Source organism: Photinus pyralis, unplaced genomic scaffold (genome assembly GCF_008802855.1).
Source record: "Photinus pyralis isolate 1611_PpyrPB1 unplaced genomic scaffold, Ppyr1.3 Ppyr1.4_LG3b, whole genome shotgun sequence".
NCBI classification, from domain to species: domain Eukaryota; kingdom Metazoa; phylum Arthropoda; class Insecta; order Coleoptera; family Lampyridae; genus Photinus; species Photinus pyralis.
Window position 1 is genome coordinate 13,818,348 of NW_022170510.1, and position 21,627 is coordinate 13,839,974.

General features: G+C 36.5%; 2 protein-coding genes across 2 annotated transcripts; one reads left to right on the forward strand and one right to left on the reverse strand.

Moving 5' to 3' along the window:
* Positions 1-5,943: 5,943 nt before the first annotated feature.
* On the reverse strand, positions 5,944-7,659 carry LOC116167361 (serine protease gd-like). Its single transcript, XM_031482711.1, has 5 exons — positions 7,306-7,659; positions 7,043-7,196; positions 6,706-6,996; positions 6,234-6,656; positions 5,944-6,186 (listed from the first exon to the last, which is right to left on the reverse strand). The coding sequence occupies exons 1-5, from the start codon at positions 7,537-7,539 to the stop codon at positions 5,993-5,995; spliced, it is 1,296 nt and encodes a 431-aa protein (XP_031338571.1). The 5' UTR covers positions 7,540-7,659; the 3' UTR covers positions 5,944-5,992.
* Positions 7,660-13,039: 5,380 nt separating this feature from the next.
* On the forward strand, positions 13,040-19,455 carry LOC116166934 (major antigen-like). The gene is made up of 8 exons (XM_031482148.1): positions 13,040-14,433; positions 17,486-17,719; positions 17,767-17,988; positions 18,129-18,332; positions 18,377-18,603; positions 18,650-19,106; positions 19,154-19,246; positions 19,293-19,455. The coding sequence occupies exons 1-8, from the start codon at positions 13,303-13,305 to the stop codon at positions 19,365-19,367; spliced, it is 2,643 nt and encodes an 880-aa protein (XP_031338008.1). The 5' UTR covers positions 13,040-13,302; the 3' UTR covers positions 19,368-19,455.
* Positions 19,456-21,627: the final 2,172 nt, after the last annotated feature.

Consider the following 21,627-nt stretch of genomic DNA (forward strand, 5'->3'; position numbering starts at 1 on the left):
ATTGCGCGTGGCGCCATATCAGATCTTGAAGAGGAAGAGTCAAAGAACATCTATGCCAATTTTCAAAACTTTACCTCAAAGCGCGAATTCGTTTGGCTTATACGCCAGACCACTACAAGGAAAAACAAAAATGATTACTTAAAAGGCCACGAAATTGCCTCTAAAAACGGTATTTACAACTAGACCTCGAAACCCACGAAAGTTTGATCCCAAAGAAGATCAAGATCATGGTTCTCTTCATCAAATGAAAGATTTCCGTGAAAATCGCTTTATTTGTGTTATTTCTTTTGTTCACGCCTAAATCTAGAAATTAATAAAAATTAACGCATTGGGCACCTGTTTAACGCGATTATAAATTTCCTCCATGATAAAAATATTGACCGTGAATGTACGGTAGAATACAAATTAGGTAATCCTAGCTCATACTTCTAACGCAATAACAAATAATTACAAACCTTTTCTTTTCAACCACGTCAAAGCCCAACACTTAATTAACTATTTGAGCGAGATAAAGGCTCGAATGAGAACAAAAGGGCAATGAGATGAAATTTGTATTCATCATCATAGCGCTGTACTCAGGAATTGAAATGGCATGTTAATTTGGCAACAATAGCAATTTGTCACGTAGCTTGACCTGTGACCCTAAAGCGGTTAGGTACTTTGAAAATTCCTTAACGCAAGGCAGTGCTAGAATCTTAATTAATGACCCGGATACTTATCTAGGATAGTCTCCACATGTAACTGTCGATTCGTTTATTGTTTTTAAATTCCTCTGCTTAAATTGTATAGGTAGGTACTTGTGGCTTTACAAATTACGTGCGTGTATTCATCGGAGATCGCCAATTTACCTACCGGAAGGAGTACACTTGCCCCGAAGGCGAGTCATAAATAACAAAAGACGCGTTTGTAAAAAAATTATAGAAAATTTTACCGCACAATTTAACAACTAATTCAATAAAACGAAACCGGTCGTGATTGTCTGCATGACGCTAGTGATGATCACAATGGGAAATTATGGACAATAACATAAATCAGTTACCCGAAATAGGATTAACGCGGAAATTTAAGGAGGAATAATGGTCTTTGTATTTTGAGGTCGTTCGCGGTCTTAAATTATAGGTAGCGTAGGTAAGGTACCCAGCACCATTTTGCAATGAATTGTTGTAACGAGAAAAACAGCCGTCACGATCAAAACTAGAAGCTGTGTAAAGTACGATTACTTTGAAGTGATTATGGGTAATTTGTGTGTGAAGAGTGGTCTTACAGTCATTTAGTAATCCCGTTTACAGGCAATTCGTTTATATGTGCCTGCATTGCTCACATTATCTATCCATTTCTGGTCGTACGGCACCATAAAGGATTAACGTCTTTAGACTACCTAACCTCTTGATCAAATTTTTCGATGAATCTTTCTAGAGTATTTTTCGCTATCTTGTTGGTATTTATGTACACCGTTCGGAGTAAACCGTAATCGTATATACTAAACTGGAAAGATGCATCCGAAAACATTAAAATACGCGCTTATTTTCAACAGAAAAGTCTGACTTGTCTCAATGGAATGTAAATTTATATTCAAAAAGGTCTTGACCGTTATTACCATTTTAGAGTTGGTTCGTATAGCCGCAAGTTTCTTCCGAAGTTAACCCAATGGAAGCGTTACCCGAAACCGTGAAGACGTTTTTTCATAATTGTAACCGTATAATCCACTCCTAAAGGACATCTGCCTGTTAAAATCGATATAATTCGTGGCACAATTCGTTTGCAATGACCACTTCACCTATAAGCACTATAATTATTTCCTCGAAACCAATACGGATTTTCCTTAGTTTGCGTGCATGTCATCGGTGTATTATGACATCATCACTAAGTACGTTTACATAGTATCATGCAACAATGGAATAGCATATGTATACGTCTTTCGCTATAAAAACCGGTGCACGTCATTGATTTATGAATCAATTTCAGACAAGTTTTCTATAGATTTCGCACACTTGTTTTTTTTTTGTACATGTTGCAGTGTTGCAGCATATGTCTAAAATTGATACACAAATGAATGACGTGCAACGGTTTCTATAGCGAAAGACGTATAGGTATAGGCAGCATTACATCAACGACTTCAGTCTAAAAGTTGGCCACCATTATTTTTTCTCGTTCAAAATAACGAACACGATTTGAAATAAGTTGTTTACTTTTTCTTGGTAAACTCGATGACATTTTTGGTAACATTTGACACAGAATATCACAGTGGGACCTACGAAAGTGATGATTCTATAATTGATCGTTATGAAACTAACGTACCTATTTTCTATGGGATAATGTAGCAAAATGCCATAAAATAATGAAAACGGTAGCATACAGTTGTCAAATTTGACGTGTCGCAATGTAAATCTAAACTACCACATTTTCGATTGACAAGTAACCTCAAAACACCCTATTTTTAATATTTGACTCCCTCCGCGTCCAATAAAGGAATTACGATATAAGTAGACGTACTACATTTACACAAAACGGGAAGGAGTACCGATGTTGAAGAAACGCTGGTCCTTAAGTCAAGAAGGCAAGAGAGATTATATGGAAAAATCAGAAACGGAAAATATTTCAGTGTTAGCTGTGATAGTAAGACATAATAAGAATATTTCTGCCCTTGTATGTTGCACGATATTACAAATTACAATGCATTGTTTCCTCTACTAGTTTTATTTTAACATTTACTGCCTAACATAAACAAGCAATTTACAGAAAAAACTCAGAGTCATTCATTCAATGACATATAAGACGAATGTAAATATGGGAACAAACCACTAAGTTTGCAGTAGACAGTAGACATTAAAATAGACGTTAAAACAGCCGCATTATTTGAAGTAAATGGGAGAAGTACAATATTTATACGTTAACAACCTATAAATTCTGCACTATAGACCAGCTCTGGATATAAATTTCGTTTCTCTCGGACTAAAAAAAGAATATACGGCACTCGTTTTTTTAGTGGTACACGTATGCCTTTAACATTACGTTACAGCACTTCTGTAAACCATAAAGGTACTAGTACAATAGTATTCTAAAACGTTCAAATTTATGTACCTACATTTCTGTTCAAGATTTCTGGTATGTTTCGAATAATTTCCCTTTAACTTGATTAATGAACATTAATGAAGAGATTTTTAAAGATTTTCCACGGAAAATTCCCCCTTGGTAAATTGTGCACCTTTAAATTGACAGGGGTATCAGCCAATTTGTGTTTATTGCACTATATTGTATTAATGAGACTTTCTAGTGTCTCTCGGATAAAGTTGCCTTTAGGAAATACACATGTAGATAATTGAACATGGCAAAAGGCAACATGACTGCAATTTTCAATATCTGTTATGTATTTACTATCACTCTCATAGCAACACATAAACATTCGAAACCATTAAGGGCTGGATATTTGATTTTTTCATCAAAAATTCCCCTAAAAATCAACATTTGAGTTTTCAATTCTAGGTATAATTTTACATCAGTGACTTGTACCGGTAAAGTTTCATTGAGCACGGCAATAAATTTTTGCAAATCTTTTTCATCCCCGTGGTGTCATCATCAACGTTGTCCTGAAGTTCGCAAAGGGACAGGCATAATTTTCTCTTTGAGTAGTCTAGCATTTATTAGTTTGGCGTAGTCCATAAATGCTTTTTTCTCCACACCACCGCAACAAAGTACGATCACTTTTTTGATTTGTCGCCCCTCCCACCGCCCTTACCGTGACCATTCCTCTGCTTGGGTTTGTTGGGTTTATCTTTACTGAAAAAATAGACAGCATCCTCAGTAGAACTATTTGGGAAGCTTCTATCATTCATTCTACCGCTGCTCCACAACACATAACCGCTCCCTAAGCTAAACTAAATATCAGAGTAACTAGAGAATGAAAGGAGTTTTCAAATGTTTCCGTCCTAAAGGTATAACCTAGACTTTGTGGCGGTAGCTTTTAAATTGGATTGAATTATCAATCTTTCACAGAAAAAATCAAAGTAGAGATTGTCAGGTTTAAAATTTTTCCAAGCAATTATTGGTCGTATTGAATTTATTTGGATGATTGCAGTCAACGAACATGCGCCATTTTTACATATTCAGTTTGCATGAGCTTTTGTTCTTTAATCACCTGTAGCTCCCTGGGTTATATCACAAATTACATAATTTTTAAGGGGATATCTTATTGCATTCAGCACGATAAAAAACCACTAGCTTGAAACCTGCAGAATTTGCAATTTTAAGTTGCGTAGGCTTTATTAACGGCATTGAAATCTTCTGGGATTGGTAGTAACCAAAGACATTAACCAATAAACAATTAAACATGGCTGTCGAGATTAACGATCCGCCACTTGTGTGCGTGAGAAGCAACTCAGTAATTTAAAGAGACTTTGAAAAAATTAACAGATTAATAGCCGGTATTGTAAAGCCATACTTAACTATGCTGTCAGTAGCATGATGTTATTCTTTGCGAAAACGCCCAATCACATGCCTTAACAACACCGTTCGCTGACAACATTGTTAAGTATGGCTTTATAATACCGGCTAATGGCTTTATAATACCGACTATATATCTCTCAGCGATCGTGGAGAGACCGTCATGCTTCATTAAAAAGGGAATTTAAAATTAAGGTGCGAGATTGGCGTGAGAAATTTTCTTGCCAATGTTGTAGAAATTTATGTGATAAAAAACTTTGCCACGCATTCGTAGGGTATTAAATAAATCGCGGGAGACGGAATTAAATCGTATAAGGGGGCGAAATTGTAACTAAAAAACTGTCAATATTTCAGCAATTAACTTAATTCAATCTAGACTACATTTTTGTGCAATTGCTTAGTGAGGATTTTTTCCGATTATATTCAATAATAAAAAAAAGTTTAATAAACTGAGTGATGTATGCAAATCACGTTCTTAGAGATTTATTTCCACTTACAAGTAAAAACAATCACTGAAATTTGAGCCCATTATAATCAAGACAAAATTCTCAACCTAAATACCAGAGAAATTAATTGCCGATGATATACCAAATGCGTTTTCTTGAAAGATAGTTCATATACAATTATTTTATTTATTGTCAAGAAAAATTTCGTAGTAACAGGTTAATTCCATTAGTTCTGTTTAAGCTGTCAAAGTAAATATTGAGGACATTTATGAATTAAGGTACAAAAGCATTTGTAGAAAATGTAACGTAAAGTTTTGATTCTATCAATTTTAAATTTCTGATATTAGTAATTTGAAAATTTGAGAGCCTTCGATTTCATTAAATTTTTAATTTCAAAACATCAATCTGCCAAATAGGATTCATTTATTCCCGATTTTGTCTTATAAAGGGGAATAAAAATTTTTGAGGTGTGTATTATTCAAATTTGAGGATTTAGGGTATTTATAATTCATAGTGAGATAAAGATTTGGGCTAGCCGACGGCTAAGAATTTTTCATTTTTTTTTTAGAAATTACAGTTTCAGTTCAGGATTTCAAAACTTTGTTAAACGATAGTTATAAATTCAATGGTTAAACGAAAGGAATTTCAGCCCTTTATGCAACAGATACTAGAACAAATACCTACCGTTGAAAAATGACGTTAAATGTGGTCCCCATCGATTCAAATTTGACTTTCTCGACCATTTTTCCGAAAAGTGATATATTGGTGAAGCAAATTTGACGTAGAACACCTGGTGTAAAAATCACTTCTTAGGTAGGTACTGAGACAATACAGAAAAAAAAATAGTTAGTATCATATGCAAATGAAGAAAAGCTATTTTCCTATTTTTAGATACATAATATGTTCGACCACCCACCATATACTGCATAATTGCTTCAAATTATTGGATTCAAAAGAGCGCTTTTGGATTCACTGGATTACAATTGTTCTTATTAAAGATCTTTGACAGAAATGGTATTCATTACATAGTGCTGTGTTGTGCAATTCATTGGTGTAGTCAAGTTCAAAACATTTATTTACATTTCCTACCTAATCACAATAAAATATTACGCTAACATACTTCGTATCCACGCTTTCACTTTTGCCACATCCGCAAATACTGAATAATTGTCAAGATCACAGTTAACGTTTTCTTTAAGGGCTAAAGAAGTGACACCTCTAAGAGCCCAACGTCCGCTTCGTAACATCAGAAACCCGGCACCGCTATCACCAGTGCATATCCCCCTACCATTAATGCTCCCTAAAAGAAGAAATGAACGTGACAATTTCATCAGGCGAAGTATTTACCGGCACAAAACGTTCTTGAAGATACAATCGTTTTAAATCCGGGATCAGATCGTAAACAAACCGCTTGAGATACAATGGGAAGATTAATACTTCTTAAATCTTTGGCATACTCCTCGTCCGGATTTTCCGAACCCCATCCGGCAACCGTACCCTCCAAACCAACGATCACATCCAAATCATCGCTCTCCTCCCACAAACACGCCCGACGAATATTTTCTCCAAATTTGACCTCGGTATCAAGAGTTATTACGGCAAAATCTACATCTGCACTGGTCTCTTTAAAATCTGTATGAGTTTTGAAACTTTCCACTCCCGACAACACTCCCGTTGAGCGCCAATTCTCGAGACTCGTGATACCAAGAACGACTATTACTTCGTCCTTCGAAAACAACGGTACCTTCCCATACTGCAAGCAGTGACCGGCTAAATCAAGGAAAATAGAATAAACGAAATTTGTCTCTTGGTTACTTACCAGTAATCACATGACGTTTAGATATGAGAGTTCCAGAGCATCTATACTTAAACTCTCCATTAACTTTATACATGATCGCAGCCAACCAAGGAAATTGTCCTTGGAGGACTTCATCGCCGTTTGTCACAAGTGGTCGGAATTTTACATTCGATACTCCACATTCATCGTAATTAATGAACGGGCGTGGGGTGGTAAAGGATGGGGCAGGAAACTTTGGTGCTTCTGTGTAAGTCACAGTGATCTTCAAGTAGGTGTCTGCCCATAAGTTTGTCACGTATCCTCCTGGTCTTACTGAAATTGCAATGCAGAATTAGATCGTATGCTTTTAATTATATACATGTCGCTGGAGGCGATGAGCAATAAACTACGTTATTGAAAACGATTTTGGTTGGTTTCGGTATTGCATTTTCTATTGGAAAGTAGACGTTGTAAACGAGAGGAGCGCCATTTGCGACGTCATTTGGCGAAGTCAGTAAGTGAAGACGAATATTCTGCAATTTACGCAAGTACAGGAATTATAATTCAATGCACGAAACAAGTTGTTCGACATTTAAATTACTCAAGGTTAATTGTGCAAATAATAACCAGAAGTCAACTTACCTTGTCATTACTAACGAAAACCGCTACAGACATATTGACACTTAGTGCATAAACTCCACTACCGTCGTTCGTAAATTCCACTCGTCCATGCACTACTCCATCAGTCTGTTGGTACCGAAAAATATTTGGGCAAGGATTGGACGGAATTAATTGAAAGTGAACAAGTTTTAATATGCAGCATAATATAAACAGTGTGATGTCACTCTTCGCCATATCCACGTGGTAGTGCACCATCAAACTGCGTAAAAACACCTCTGTACTTTTCTATTCATTAAACGGAAATCATGAATTGTTGACTTTTGCTATTGAAGAAACTCAGTACTAACATGTCAGGTCTGACATCAATTCGATACTGGATTTTACGCTTAACAGAGAGGGGATGGACTTTGATAAGAGACACAAATGGATTTCTAAATGATTTTGTAACAGTTATCATTATTTCACACAATTGTGTGATAATTAAACTTCAATTAGGAAAAACCTCAGTTAATATTCAATTCTCTCGCGCCGTTAGTTAATTTTACCAGATGAAGACACTCCCTTATGCTACTGTTCGAAGAAATCCCCTTGCTCATTGTATGCTAATTTATTATGTCACGTTTGTTTTGCTTACTCAACACCACGTGTTTCTAAAATCTAAATGATGGATATAAAGTAGGTAATAAAACTAGTCTTTAGCCGTGACTTGGAATGATTTCCTAAGCTCCTTTACAATGATGGGAGTGAAGGCAATTAAGATCGGCGTAGACTGTGACTTAATTATAAGGTTTAGTACTCCATGGTGTAAAGTGTAAAATGTGTACGGCAGGAGGTCACTAAATACATATTAGTTTCGAATTATACCATCATGGAGGACAGGGACCTTAAGAAGATTCTTCGAACACGTTGGATAAGCAAGTGACTAGAATCAATTCATGTCTCAATTGCAAAAAAAAGTGCCCACTAAGCCAGTAAGTAAAATTAGAATTTTTCCAAAACCTACTATAAACCATTGTTTGAGTATGGTCCTGTATACGATCGACAGCATTTCTTTTTCGAAACCTGATTAATACTCTTAAATCCGCTTTTTAACATGTGTTGAAGGTTTTTTAACAATTGCACACTGATCGTCAATTAAGTGTCGAGAATGTTGTCGCATTAGTAAGTATAAACTTTAAAAACCGATTACGGGATTAGGAAATTTTAATATAACTTATATTTATATCACCCAAGTTCGTATGAAATGAGTAGGTACCATTTAATTTTAGTGCATTTGTTTCAGTTTTGAATTAACTTCGGCTTAAAGAAACAAACTGAAATTTCGAAACACCCCCTACATCAAAATACTACCTAAAACGATACGACACACAAATTTGCATTCCCTTTTGAACCAGTTTCCAGAAAATTTAGAAGGAAAATGCATGTACACCTCACAGTTGTTTTGAATAGAATTATCTTAATTTATCCCTATTAAAACCAATAAAGTGAAGCGCTTCATGATTGGGTGGATAATTGGAGTTGTGGTGATACTTTTATCGTGCGTTATTGAGTTAAGTGTAATTTAAAAAACAACGCCGTAAGCTGTACCGCCTACAGTTTTTACCAAAATTTAATGCACCAAAAAAAAACCAAAAACGGCCATAATTAAAATGTTTTACATTATTTCTGGGGGACACTAATAGGTACTTAAATTTTTGAAATGAAATGATTATGTTTTTTAATTGAATTTGATGGAATTTATCCTTATAAATTCAATGGTTAGTATCAATGTTACTTTTGATTGGAATTTTGCACACAAGAACCAAAGAAGCCAATTTTTCAAACGTTTCAGCATGCCATGGAAACAATCCCCTTTACGCATCGAGTGGAACAGAAATCGTGAGAAATTTTATAGCATGCCATGGAAACAATCGTGTAATAGCTGTCATTATACGCTTTAGTGTGGTTGTTGGATTCGATCTGATATATTATGTTGCATGTGTACTTTTAGTGCAATAAAAACCGTGGACAAGTAGTACGTCTGTGTCGCAAACGATGTCCTAACCGAGATCCTCCATCCCGTTTTATCTTATGGAAATTTTCAAGAAATAAGATGAGCATTTTTGGAGAATAAACGAAAAATGTTAAGGAAACTATATACACTGCGCATAAAAAATGGAGGAAATATATAAGTCAATACAAGCATAAATTGAACTAAGATACAAGAACTTTGAAAAAATTATGGGAAATTCTAAAGAATCATAAGCATTTCGTGAGGGAGAAAATGCGAAGGAATTCTTGGGAAACGCAGAGCAAATTTTGGGAAATAGTAAGTTAATTTTTAAGGAAAGCAAGAAGTTTGGATGAATTTCTGCGAAAAGTATATTTACTTCGTATAAAAAGTGAACAAACTTTAAGGAACTTTGGATGAAGTAGGGGTAGCTAAATGACGTTTTGGGAGAATGTCTTGATGGTATATATTGACGAAATAAAACTTTCGGAGAAAATTGGGAGAATAAAAATTAAGAACTAAGGAAAATAAGAGGTAAATTCTAAAGAAATATTGATAGTGTATATAGAATTGGGAACACTTCAGTCAATGTAACGGATATAACAACAATTAGTCGGAATAAGGAGATTTTGAGGAAATACGAAGAAATTCCGGGAAAATGAAAAGATTTGAGTGGAGCGAGTATCTTCCGATAAACAGCTACTTGGGTGGTGCGCGTAACAAGGTTTATTTAACGCTACTGAAGCTGCTTCTTCTACTTCACAACCGAAACCGGTGGCGCAGTACGTTGCCGACTGCTAGAGGTTGTGGGTTCGAATCCCCCTGCCGACTGCTCTGTCTAGGGTTTTGTCAGAGGGTTTTCCACAAACGTAGGTAGCTTCGCATAATGCTAGTAGCATTATGTTGAAATCTACGAGGCGAATGCTAGAGTAGTATTCTTCCCTCTCAGTACCCTAACTCCGTTCCCATCCTTAACCTTACCCCCGAGAAATTTTGGTGCAGTCGAATTTTGGAAAAATGGAAGGTTATACACTGCCTTTTTTTGCCCCGAAAAAAAAATTGTCTCAGATCGTCCCGGAAAAAAATTTTTCTTATAGAACGTGGCCTGCAGAATCCATAATTTCAAACAGTTCCAAGATTGGGCTACTAGTTCAAAAGTTACAGCCCTTTGAATTTTTTTTCGAAATTGGTTTCTGGTCTATAGCTTTTGATTGAGAAGTCTGATCGAAAAAGTAGGAATTGTTTTGGATTCTACGCACCAAAATTAATAAAAAAAAGTGTTTTCCCGAGAAATCTGGTGCAGTCGATTTTTGGAAAAATGGAAGGTTATACACTGCCTTTTTTTGCCCTGAAAAAAAAATTGTCTCAGATCGTCCCGGAAAAAAATTTTTCTTATAGAACGTGGCCTGTAGAATCCATAATTTCAAACAGTTCCAAGATTGGGCTACTAGTTCAAAAGTTACAGCCCTTTGAATTTTCTTCGAAATTGGTTTCTAGTCTATAACTTTTGATTGAGAAGTCTGATCGAAAAAGTACGAATTGATTTGGATTCTACGCACCCAAATTAATAAGAAAAAGTGTTTTCCCGAGAAATTTTGGTGTAGTCGATTTTTGGTAAAAAAGGAAGGTTATACACTGCCTTTTTTTGAGCCCCGAAAAAAAAATTGTCTCAGATCGACCCGGAAAAAAATTTTTCTTATAGAATGTGGCCTGTAGAATCCATAATTTCAAACAGTTCCAAGATTGGGCTACTAGTTCAAAAGTTACAGCCCTTTGAATTTTCTTTCGAAATTGGTTTCTAGTCTATAACTTTTGATTGAGAAGTCTGATCGAAAAAGTACGAATTGTTTTGGATTCTACGCACCAAAATTAATAAGAAAAAGTGTTTTCCCGAGAAATTTTGGTGCAGTCGATTTTTGGAAAAAAGGAAGGTTTTACATTGCCTTTTTTTTTGCCACGAAAAAAAAATTGTCTCAGATCGTCCCGGAAAAAAATTTTTCTTATAGAACGTGCCCTGTGGAAACCATAATTTCAAACAGTTCCAAGATTGGGCTACTAGTTCAAAAGTTACCGCCCTTTGAATTTTCTTTCGAAATTGGTTTCTAGTCTATAACTTTCGATTGAGAAATCTGATCGAAAAAGTACGAATTGTTTTGGATTCTACGCACCAAAATTAATAAGAAAAAGTGTTTTCCCGAGAAATTTTGATGCAGTCGATTTTTGGAAAAGATGAAGGTTAGTTCCAAGATTGGGCTACTAGTTCTAAAGTTACCGCCCTTTGAATTGTCATAGTTAGAAGGATGGCCAGTGAATGATGATAGATTATACTGTTTTTGCTTTACCAATTGCATTTAAGGGTGAAATTTATAATATTACTTAAGTTAGACTTACACTTTACTCATACTTAACGTAACGCGTACCTAGCAATACGCGAAATACGGACAGTTAAGTAGGAATACTAGCAGTAAATTTCTGCTTATAATAATAATAATAATAATAATAATTTATTGTCTGGTGATCAACAAAACATTGACATAGACATTGTCCAGTTATATCTAAACGAATATTGTCAAATATATCACAAGGAAAACATACATGCATACAAACAAACAGTCAAATAAATTTATCACAGAGTAATTGACTATACTATAGTTGTCATACATTAGAATTGAGATCACATACTTTGTAAGAGCACTCAGCTATCAAATACCTTTTGAGGGCGGCTTTAAATTGAGCACTGTTTTTCAAATCCTTAATGAAGGCTAGTAGGGCATTGAAGATTTTGATGCTTGTGTACAGTGGTCCTCTTTCGAATTTTGCGGTACAATGAAAGGGAACAGCGAGTGCGTTAGCATTTCTTGTAGGGTATAATTGTGGTTGGTATTTAACGAGGCAAAAAGCTTGCGATTGTTAAATACGAAGTTGCACAATTTGTATATATAAATGCTGGTGAATGTGAGAATTCTATTTTTGATAAAAGAGTCCTTATGTGAATGTAGCGGCTTAATGCCAAACATTAATCTTATGATCCTCTTCTGAAGGATGAACACTCTGTGACTTTCCGAAGCTGCACCCCACGCTGCCACACCGTATGCTAAATGAGGGTAAGCCAGGGCGTAGTAAACAGCTTAAACTAAACTAATGTGTGCACTTTAGTAAAGTGTAAGTCTAACTTAAGTAATATCTATGAATTCCACTATCAAACACACAAATCTAAATAAACAATTTACAAATGCGATAAGCAAGAAAATAAAACGCAATTACAAACAATTTTAAAAGGAAAAATAACACAAATTCAAATACAAAGCTTTACCCTTAACAATTGACATATTCTCATATACAGGATGTCCTGTCATTATTTTTGGTTGTTAGACCGAAATAACGTCTAGATAACGTTGTTTAAGCAACAATTGATATAATTGAATCGGGCAATAAATTTACATTACACTCTTGTTCCAACTCGCCTGTGGTGCCATGGGTAGCCTGCTGTTTGCGAACAAGGCAGGTAAGGAGATACACATTTGTATCCTTGGTATAGACTGCAATTGCGTTAGAGCAAATGGAATGAGTTATAAATAATACCATTGAATTTATAACTAAATTCAATGATAATACTGATACCCTGCAAAACCTGCCATTTGAGAGCGACTGTAAGTCATGTTGGTTGCCTAATTTAACAAATTGTCAATTTCATCATTATTACGCTCTACACTGACATAAACAAATATTCAACATTTTCTTTCTTATTACTTAAATTAATGAAATCAGATAAGTTAGAGCTTCAAATTTGTTCTATTGCAGTGTTGTAAGAAAACTGAATGCCAGTATAAAAAGTGACAAGTATAAATAAATTAGTATGTATTCAGTTCGGTTGTCAGCCGTCAGGTGTCTTGCATGTCAGTGTTGTTGCTGTCAAGGTGAATAACCACAATAAACAAACAAATTAATATTTTTTAAGAAATTCTCAATTCTTGCATTATTAGTGATGATTTCGCTTAGGAGATTTCTTTGCAATAACTCTGTAAGGTATGAGCGATTCAGATGATACGGACAATCTACTTCTGATACCTCCCGATCTGTTTACAATACATTCTGATGCAGAAGATGCAGCGAAACCCTACGGACCATACTACAGAATTGTAGATAGTTTAATAACGCAAGTTAGTAATCTTGAAACGCGTGTGAATTCCATTTCGACTCCAAGTTCTAGCCTAGATAACTTTACTGAGCATATCAAATCTACTCGATTAATGTCTGGTACCCGTAAGTACAACAGTTTGGAAGATCTTTCACGAGAACTCTACCAGAGGACCAATCAAACTACTCCGCAAAAATCTTATAGATTAAGCTCATTACCTAACACACCAAGTACTACACAATATTCGCCTATTAAGCCAAAAATACATGTTCAGAATGAAGTTCGCTCGAAACCGTCGACCGCACAGACAGAAATGCTTAACGAAATTGATACTTTTATATCCAACGTGAAAACAATTCAAAAGTATCAGACCGCAAGAAATTTAAATCCACAATTTGCAGCCGTTTCAAAAGTTGACAGTTCGAGAGACATAGATCGCTTGCTAGATTCCGTCGAAGCTCAAAAATGTCAGAAATTGGATGAAAGTGAAAGTGTATGTTTAAAAGAGAACACATGGGCGGCGGGTGATACAATTGAATCTGTGCCGGATCGTGGAATGGGAATGCGCGAGTATTTATATAAAGACACTCACAAGGGAGAAACCAGCGATCGAGATCCGCAACATTTCCACATATTGACAACAACGGGGATCGTGCCAGAGCTGTCCACACAGCACTCCGAATCCGCTTATAGCGGCAATCCATCTCTAAGCACAGACTCCACACAGACCACCGCATATCGAACGAGTATCGGACCGAGTGCTATTCACGCAAATGCGGCGCACGTACTCAACACACACAAACGGCTATTATCGCACAACACTCTACACTCGAGCTTGGACAGTCGATCGCAGAACCTTAACTCTCAAAGAAGCGGAAATTCTTCGGATTTCGAACCGGTCACCAAAAATAATCTGGCTTTAATGAGCCTTTCGGATTTGTGGGGAGGTGGCGGAGATTTACAACATGCCGATCGATATAGATTTATTAATAAATTACAAGAGGAGAAGATGCGTAGACAAGTAAGTATTGCAGGGGGGTGGGGGGAGGGGGTTGTTCACTCCGATCCAAAATGTACATTTATCTGGGAAATTTATACGTGTGATTGTCACAGCAGTTGCAGAATTTTATGAAATGATGAGTTTCTGGTAGTTGCTAGAACAGACATCGATCTTTGGAAAAAGAAAATCAATTGAACAGTAGGTGTAGGTACTTACTCCCCGAGCTACTCTCTTTGGTATATATATTATATATTGTTCAAAATGTTCACCGTTTTGTTCTAAACAATACCACAAACGGTTTTGAAATTCATTTCTAACAGTTTTTAAAACTTCCCTGGAAAGTGAACGGCACTCCCTGACTATCCGGTAGCGAAGATCATTTATGGAAGCTGGTTCAGTTTTGTACACAACCGATTTTAAATGACCCCAAAGAAAGAAATCCAATGGTGTCAGATCTGGAGATCGTGCTGGCCATTCTATAGGACCTCTTCGTCCTATCCACTGTCCCGGAAATTTCTCATCTAAAAATTCACGAACAGCCATAGAGTAATGAGGAGGAGCCCCATCTTGTTGAAAATGTATGAAATCTTCAATCAAATTCATGTTTCCGTCAATTGGATTTATTTGATTCTCTATTTCATGAGTGATGAGAGGCTCGACGGTATTTTGTAGCATGTTTAGGTAAGTATCTCCAGTTAAATTTCCTTCGATAAACAGAGGACCAATGCAGCTATCACCTAAGATACCTGCCCAGACGTTAATTTTTACGTTAATTTTTACTTTTGTTTTTTTATTTTTTTTTATTTTAATCTATTTCTTTAAAAAATTGTTGTTACAATTATAGAAGCGTCAGGTGCATACATATCACAGATTAATTAGGATCAAATGAGTTTTGGGACTCTTGTATAAATTCATTAATACTGTAAAATGCCCTCTTTTGTAAGGAATACTTGAGTAGTTTTTTTAATTGTTGTATACCACTTGTCGTAATATTTAATGGAAGTAGATTAATGCCCGTTTGCACCGACAAATTTAAGCGGAGCTTAGCTTAAGCGTCCCTTAAAAATCCATGGCAACCATTGTCTCAATAATCGTTGCCATGGATTTTAAGGGACGCTTAAGCTAAGCTCCGCTTAAATTTATCGGTGCAAACGGGCATAAATAATTTAGTTCCCATACAATAGGGAGATTTTTCAAAGAAAGCATGGCAATGGTTCATCAGCAAAATCTTGCTTTGCAGTGGCAGGATTTTTTTCGCAAAATAGAATGTATCCTAGATCCTGATAAAGCCGTCTTTCGAACCCTCAAAATGAATCTCTTGCCTTATTTACAATTAACTAACAATACATTTTGATACAGTAGTCTTGAAATGGATTAATTTATAACAGTCATTATTATTTATCACTTACAATTTATAACATAACGCAAGCGGGCGCCTAATACTTTACTTCGCACCGATGGTACTGCTGATACACAATTCAATTTGCTTATATTACAAACGCCCATCTTTCTAGAAAATTATTGAACGTTCTCGAATATTCTAGAACTTTCTCGATTCACACGTTATATTTCCCGGAAATAATGCGCCAAACCCGCTTTCATTATCGCTAATGACTAATTTTTTATGGCGACTCGACTATTTGTTACAGTACTTATAAATGTGAACAATGAACAAATGTGTATTATTCAGTAGCTAGGTGTATATTGCCATTGCAACATATGCGGTAACAAAACGCATGAGATATTAATCATATGCCTTTTTTTATCGAGCATCTTTATGTAACATCCACCACTTTAGCATGGAAGAAGTAGTGGCTCCATTAGTGTATCTGTTTGCTCTCTAATTTAGTTACGAAAATAAAAATTTTTGGCAAGCGGATATCCCTAATATCAGGCCATATAGAAAAAGCGGAGGAAAAAGCAGTACAAGACTTGCCGCGTTTTGTTACTATTTAATTGTAGACTGTGGAAATAAAAAATTTTTGGCTCCCTTATATTTTTGAACATCTGTGTCTGGCTAAGTTGATATAAATTTGTTATTGTTAAAAGTGCGAAAAGCTTCGCAACTAATCGAAGAAAAGCGGCAAATTCAGCACTTCCTGATTTTTTGATAAGGTGTCTCGCTAACTTAACAGAAAGAAGAAAAATGCTAAAAATAATACCAGTGCCATCTTTTTTACATCAGAACTAATTTCTGACAAGAAACTTTCAAATTTAAGATGCACAGTTTCCTAATATTCTTTCAGATAAAACAGTGCTTTCTTTTTCAAATCGGCAAACCGTCGCGAAAACTCACAGCAGCAACAGCCGCGTTTTCTCGTTGTCTCTCGTATTTAAACAAACACTACTTCCACCATAAAATAAACTCCTTCTTTAAAAAAGTTCTAAATTAATGGCCAATCACAACGGAACGCGCCAAACGCTCCACTTCTACCAAATTAAACACGCAATGCTCTTAACAGAGAAAACACGTGCGTCAATTAATTTTCGCCTGATAAGACTTCTTATCGCAACGATCAGATGTGTACAAAAGCGCAAAATGACGCATCTACCATATTTCTAAGAGGAAAAACAAACACTGAAATATAAATTCAAATAAAACAAACCAACTCTGTGCGTATTTGTAAATAATCCGCCGAATTGGCATTTAAAATTGAAATATTTTCATATATAGGATGTTCTATCATTAGTGTCGGTGTTGAGGCAGAAATAAAGTGTACAGGGCGTTGCTTACACAGCAGTATGTACACCCTCATTTATCCCTCCTTTTATCTGTAGTTTCCCCTCGTACTGAAATGATTGTCTGCACACTTTGCAGGTTGTTATTAAGTTTGAGTATATAATATCTGTTTTTGATGGAAGTAGAGATCGGATGACGAGTAGGATCATCATTTGTGAATGAGACTACCAGCAGGACTACCAGAAACTATTAATAAACTTCCATTACCTTTCTTTTGTCATTTATTTTAAAAGAAAAGGCTCATTACCTGGTAAACATGTTCATGTATTGCGGAAAGTGGACACTCCTCCGAAAACCTATTCTACACCTCTACTTACGTATTGTTAAAAATAGCATTGTGAAGAACGTATTCAAAACCTCCAATTGAAAACGCTGGAACTGCAAGAAAGACTAGCAGTAGCGATCCAAGTTGATAAGGCGAAGGATGAAGCAATTTCGCAACTGCACAAGTCTTGGGAGGAATCTTCGTCCAAGATCGATAACCTGTGCGAGAAGAACGCCAGCTTAGAACAACTGGTGACCGATCTTCGGAATAAGTTATCTCAGGAGAGCACAGAAGCAGCTCAGGTAGGCTCAGATTGCCACTGTTATCTACTACCGATTATTATTTGCAGAAAGTCGGGTTCTATGAAAAGGAATCTTCAAAGGCGTTAACTCTAGCGCACACCTCTCACGAACGCTTGCTCGCATTAGAAAAGGAGAATAACGTGTTGGCCGATCAAGTGCAATCGTTGGAGAAGGAATGTCGGGAATTGAGAGGGAGCTGCAAGTTGGAACAGGAAAATGTACATGATCTTTCAAGGATACTAGCAGAAAGAGAAGCGGAGTTAAGTGAGGTTTGTATACTGAAATTTTACAATTTACAAACAATTGTCTATCTATTAATTAGTTTTTTTTACCTGCACATGCGTGGTCCGTATGCTAATCTTAGATTTGAGTTTGAAGGTTGTTATAAGTAGGGTTTATTTTTTTAAAGAGTAAATCAATTCTGGCAGATGCAAGGAAGGAGGTAAGTCAAAGTAAAAAAGCTGTCGAAATCTGTCAAACGGAGCTAACATCGATGAGGCTGACCCAAAGAGACCTTGAGCGGCAGCTAAATGAGGAACTGGAACGAATTAGAGAAATTGAAAAGGAAAAAAAAGCATTCGTGTCGGACATAGAAGGGCGCAAAAAAAACGAGGTATACTTGTAGTGTGGTGTTCCAAATAAAACGTGCGTTTTAAGAGAACACTTCGAGATGAACTGGCAACATGTAAATCCAAAATGGAGCAATCGAAAATGGAACTCAGAAACTTTTACCAGGATCAAGTTGAGATGGTGGTACGCGAGAAACTGAGAGAATTCCAAGTTCAGTTGGAGAAAGCAGAAACTTCTTTGCAAGAAGAATTGCAGAATCGTGAGTTGACAGTTGCCAGATCTGCAGCGATGCACATTCAGCAAATACAAGAAAAGTATGTCCCATGAGAAATGGGTAATCATTCAAATTGCTTGTTTTAGACATGGCATGGAGATACATTTAATTGAAGAAAAACATAAAGAAGAAGTGAAGCTCTATAACTTACAGCTATCGAAGATGAGGCAGCAAATTGACACTTTACAGTCTAAATTTCAGCAGCAACAGGAACGTAAGAGTCACATCGCAAAGCAATTGCATAAAGTAATGGAAGCGCAATGGCTGGAAGCGCTTAAGATAATTAACAGCAAAAGTCCCATCATTCCGCAAGAGAGAAGCACAACCACCATCGATCAGTTGAACTCCTTAAAATCGAAATCGTACAACAACGTGGAAGAAATCTTGCACGGCGAGGAGCCTCACCCGTTCGAAGCTGAGAAAAATCTGGCCTCCCCAAAAGACTACGATGACCTAAATCTAAGCGCGACCACCCCACTGACCAGTAGGCCTCAGAAAACGCGCCAACAGCTCGATCAAGAGATGCAAAAATACATCCAAATGGTTTAGTACATTTTAACCGATTTCTTTTACTAGCTTTATGTTTGTAGCTCCTCAATAAATCGCCAGGTAATCCGACGGATGATCAAAATTCCAAACGTGACAAATCAAAGCCGCATTCACCCGAGAATGGAGACCTAAATGTACGGTGAAAGAATGTCTATTGTTTAATCCACTTGTATTTTTCAGGCTCAGTTTACTGACGGAGCTAAATTTGCTAAGATGGGGCAGCGCGATCGATTCGGGAAACCCCCGTGGAAATGAATTACTTTTAATTTATTCTATAAGTATTTTTTATACATGACATTATTTTTATACAATTTTTATTTATTAATCATAATTTATACATGTTGATAAATTAGTTTGTTTCGGTACAGTAGTGGGGCGCAGCGTTTGGGAATGCGAACATTGGTCGGTTACATAATATCAAAAAACCGAACACAAGTTTGTGTAGTATTCAATCGCGTTATATTTACTACTGTTTCATAGCAAGGCTTCAAGCTAAAACCGTAAGAAACAACAAGCGCCTACCAGAGTTAATATTTACAGCGTTAAGGTGACACCCTGTATATGCAGAATTTAATTTTTAATCGCACTGCCCAACAATTCGAGTCATCAACAATACCCAAGTACCCTAAAATTGTGTGCTTGATAAATTCGAAATTGCACCCTGTAATGAAGAGACATTCGGAAAATTGCGAAAACTTTGAAAAGTGCTCTTGTTATAGCGCGTTCGCACCTCCCGATGCAGTATGGTGCTTATGGACATACAGTACATGCTTGCCAAATGTGACAATGACGGCACAAGGAGACTATCGCGTTCGCACCCATTTTGTTTTAATACTTCCATTTAATCATATGTCAATTTGACATCAATGCGGTTAGAAACAAGGATAGTATTATTGAAGAATGACGCAAACTATAGTAAGAGAGGCAGTCCATAAGACCCCATACTGCATTTTTACACCTTTGTCGTAGTCGTGACTATTATATGAGACTCTTAATAAATAACTAGATTTTACTTCTAGCTGTCCCTATACTAAAGTGTCTGGAGAGGTGGGGGGGGGGGGGGTTGAGGTTAGAGTTTTGCGGTTTTTCGTTTTGAAAATAGTGTGTGTGTAGTAGGAAAAAAATGTCATACTTTTGGCACTGAAAAAGTACCTATCTCATTGCATAAGAGTAGTTTAGAATGCCCATGTGAAGTGTATTGGACACGAATTTTGACGACAGACTGTATCTCGGTTACAGTATCTCGCATAAAGTACCACCGTGCAACAGAACATTTCCTTTCTCACTTGTGTGCCATTGTTTTCTTTTTAGCGCATTTCCCAACTCATGTTGGAAAGCGCTCTTATGGCCACTTTATCCGTCCGTCTGAAGTCTCGCCTACTACAGTTTTCAATATATTTAGTTCGTTCTTTTGTACCTCAGCCAAGAGAACTGTTGAAGGTTAATGTGCATTTGCGCAGAAATGTCAACTTTCTTATTTATTGAGATATTGTTTTTGAAATTTTAACCACAGATGCTATAACGCATATAGTAAGAACCAGAACTTTCTTATTTGTAGTGATATTTTTTGAAATTTGAACTACAGCTGGAAATAAAGGCCAGCATATCACATATTGTAAAAATCAAATGTAGTGCGCAATGCCAACGTTCTTATTTACGGAGACACGTTTTAGAAATTTCAACCATAGTATGCTACTTATAGTAAAGAAAAAGTATAGTGCATATTCGAGTCCATGGCCATCGCGCTAAGAAAATCGTGCACCACGAGTTTGTATACCCCCTGGGTAGGCGAATGCTGTTGAGGCACCCCGTCGTGGTTTTCTAATGTTGTCCAAATGCTTTCCTTTCAGTTCCCTTATTTATTACTCTTGGGAACAAGAAGAAGTCTGCCGGGACTACATCGGGGCTGTGGCACCGTTGAAACACTGACCTGGGTCAAATAAGAATTGACAACGAAGGCGGAGTGACTCGGTGCGTTGTCCTGGTGGAATCATCATATGATGACCGGATCTCTGGTCGGACGCCGGGTGACTCTGTGAGTCTTTTGAGAACTTCTTAATATAAGTCCTTGTTATTGACGGCGAATTGTTTTGGATTCTACGCACCAAAATTAATAAGAAAAAGTGTTTTCCCGAGAAATTTTGGTGCAGTCGATTTTTGGTAAAAAAAGGCCTGCCTTTTTTTTGTCCAGAAAAAAAAATTGTCTCAGATCGACCGGGAAAAAACATTTTCTTATAGAATGTGGCATGTAGAATCCATAATTTCAAACAGTTCCAAGATTGGGCTACTAGTTCAAAAGTTACAGCCCTTTGAATTTTCTTTCGAAATTGGTTTCTAGTCTATAACTTTTGATTGAGAAGTCTGATCGACCCGGAACAAAAATTTTTCTTAGTAGAATGTGGCCTGTAGAACCCATAATTTCAAACAGTTCCAAAGATTGGGCTACTAGTTCAAAGCACAGCCTTTGAATTTTCTTTCTCGAAATTGGTTTCTAGGTCTATAAACTTTTGATTGA

Excerpts from the sequence above, each read along its gene's own strand:
- LOC116166934 (XM_031482148.1), top strand. The coding sequence starts at position 13,303 with ATGAGCGATTCAGATGATACGGACAATCTACTTCTGATACCTCCCGAT. Across the intron at positions 14,434-17,485 it reads AGGAGAAGATGCGTAGACAA|CATTGTGAAGAACGTATTCA; the intron begins GTAAGTATTGCA and ends TGTTAAAAATAG. Across the intron at positions 19,247-19,292 it reads CCGAGAATGGAGACCTAAAT|GCTCAGTTTACTGACGGAGC; the intron begins GTACGGTGAAAG and ends TGTATTTTTCAG.
- LOC116167361 (XM_031482711.1), bottom strand. The coding sequence starts at position 7,539 with ATGGTGCACTACCACGTGGATATGGCGAAGAGTGACATCACACTGTTT. Across the intron at positions 7,197-7,305 it reads TTTTCGTTAGTAATGACAAG|AATATTCGTCTTCACTTACT; the intron begins GTAAGTTGACTT and ends CGTAAATTGCAG. Across the intron at positions 6,187-6,233 it reads TTCAAGAACGTTTTGTGCCG|GGAGCATTAATGGTAGGGGG; the intron begins GTAAATACTTCG and ends TTCTTCTTTTAG.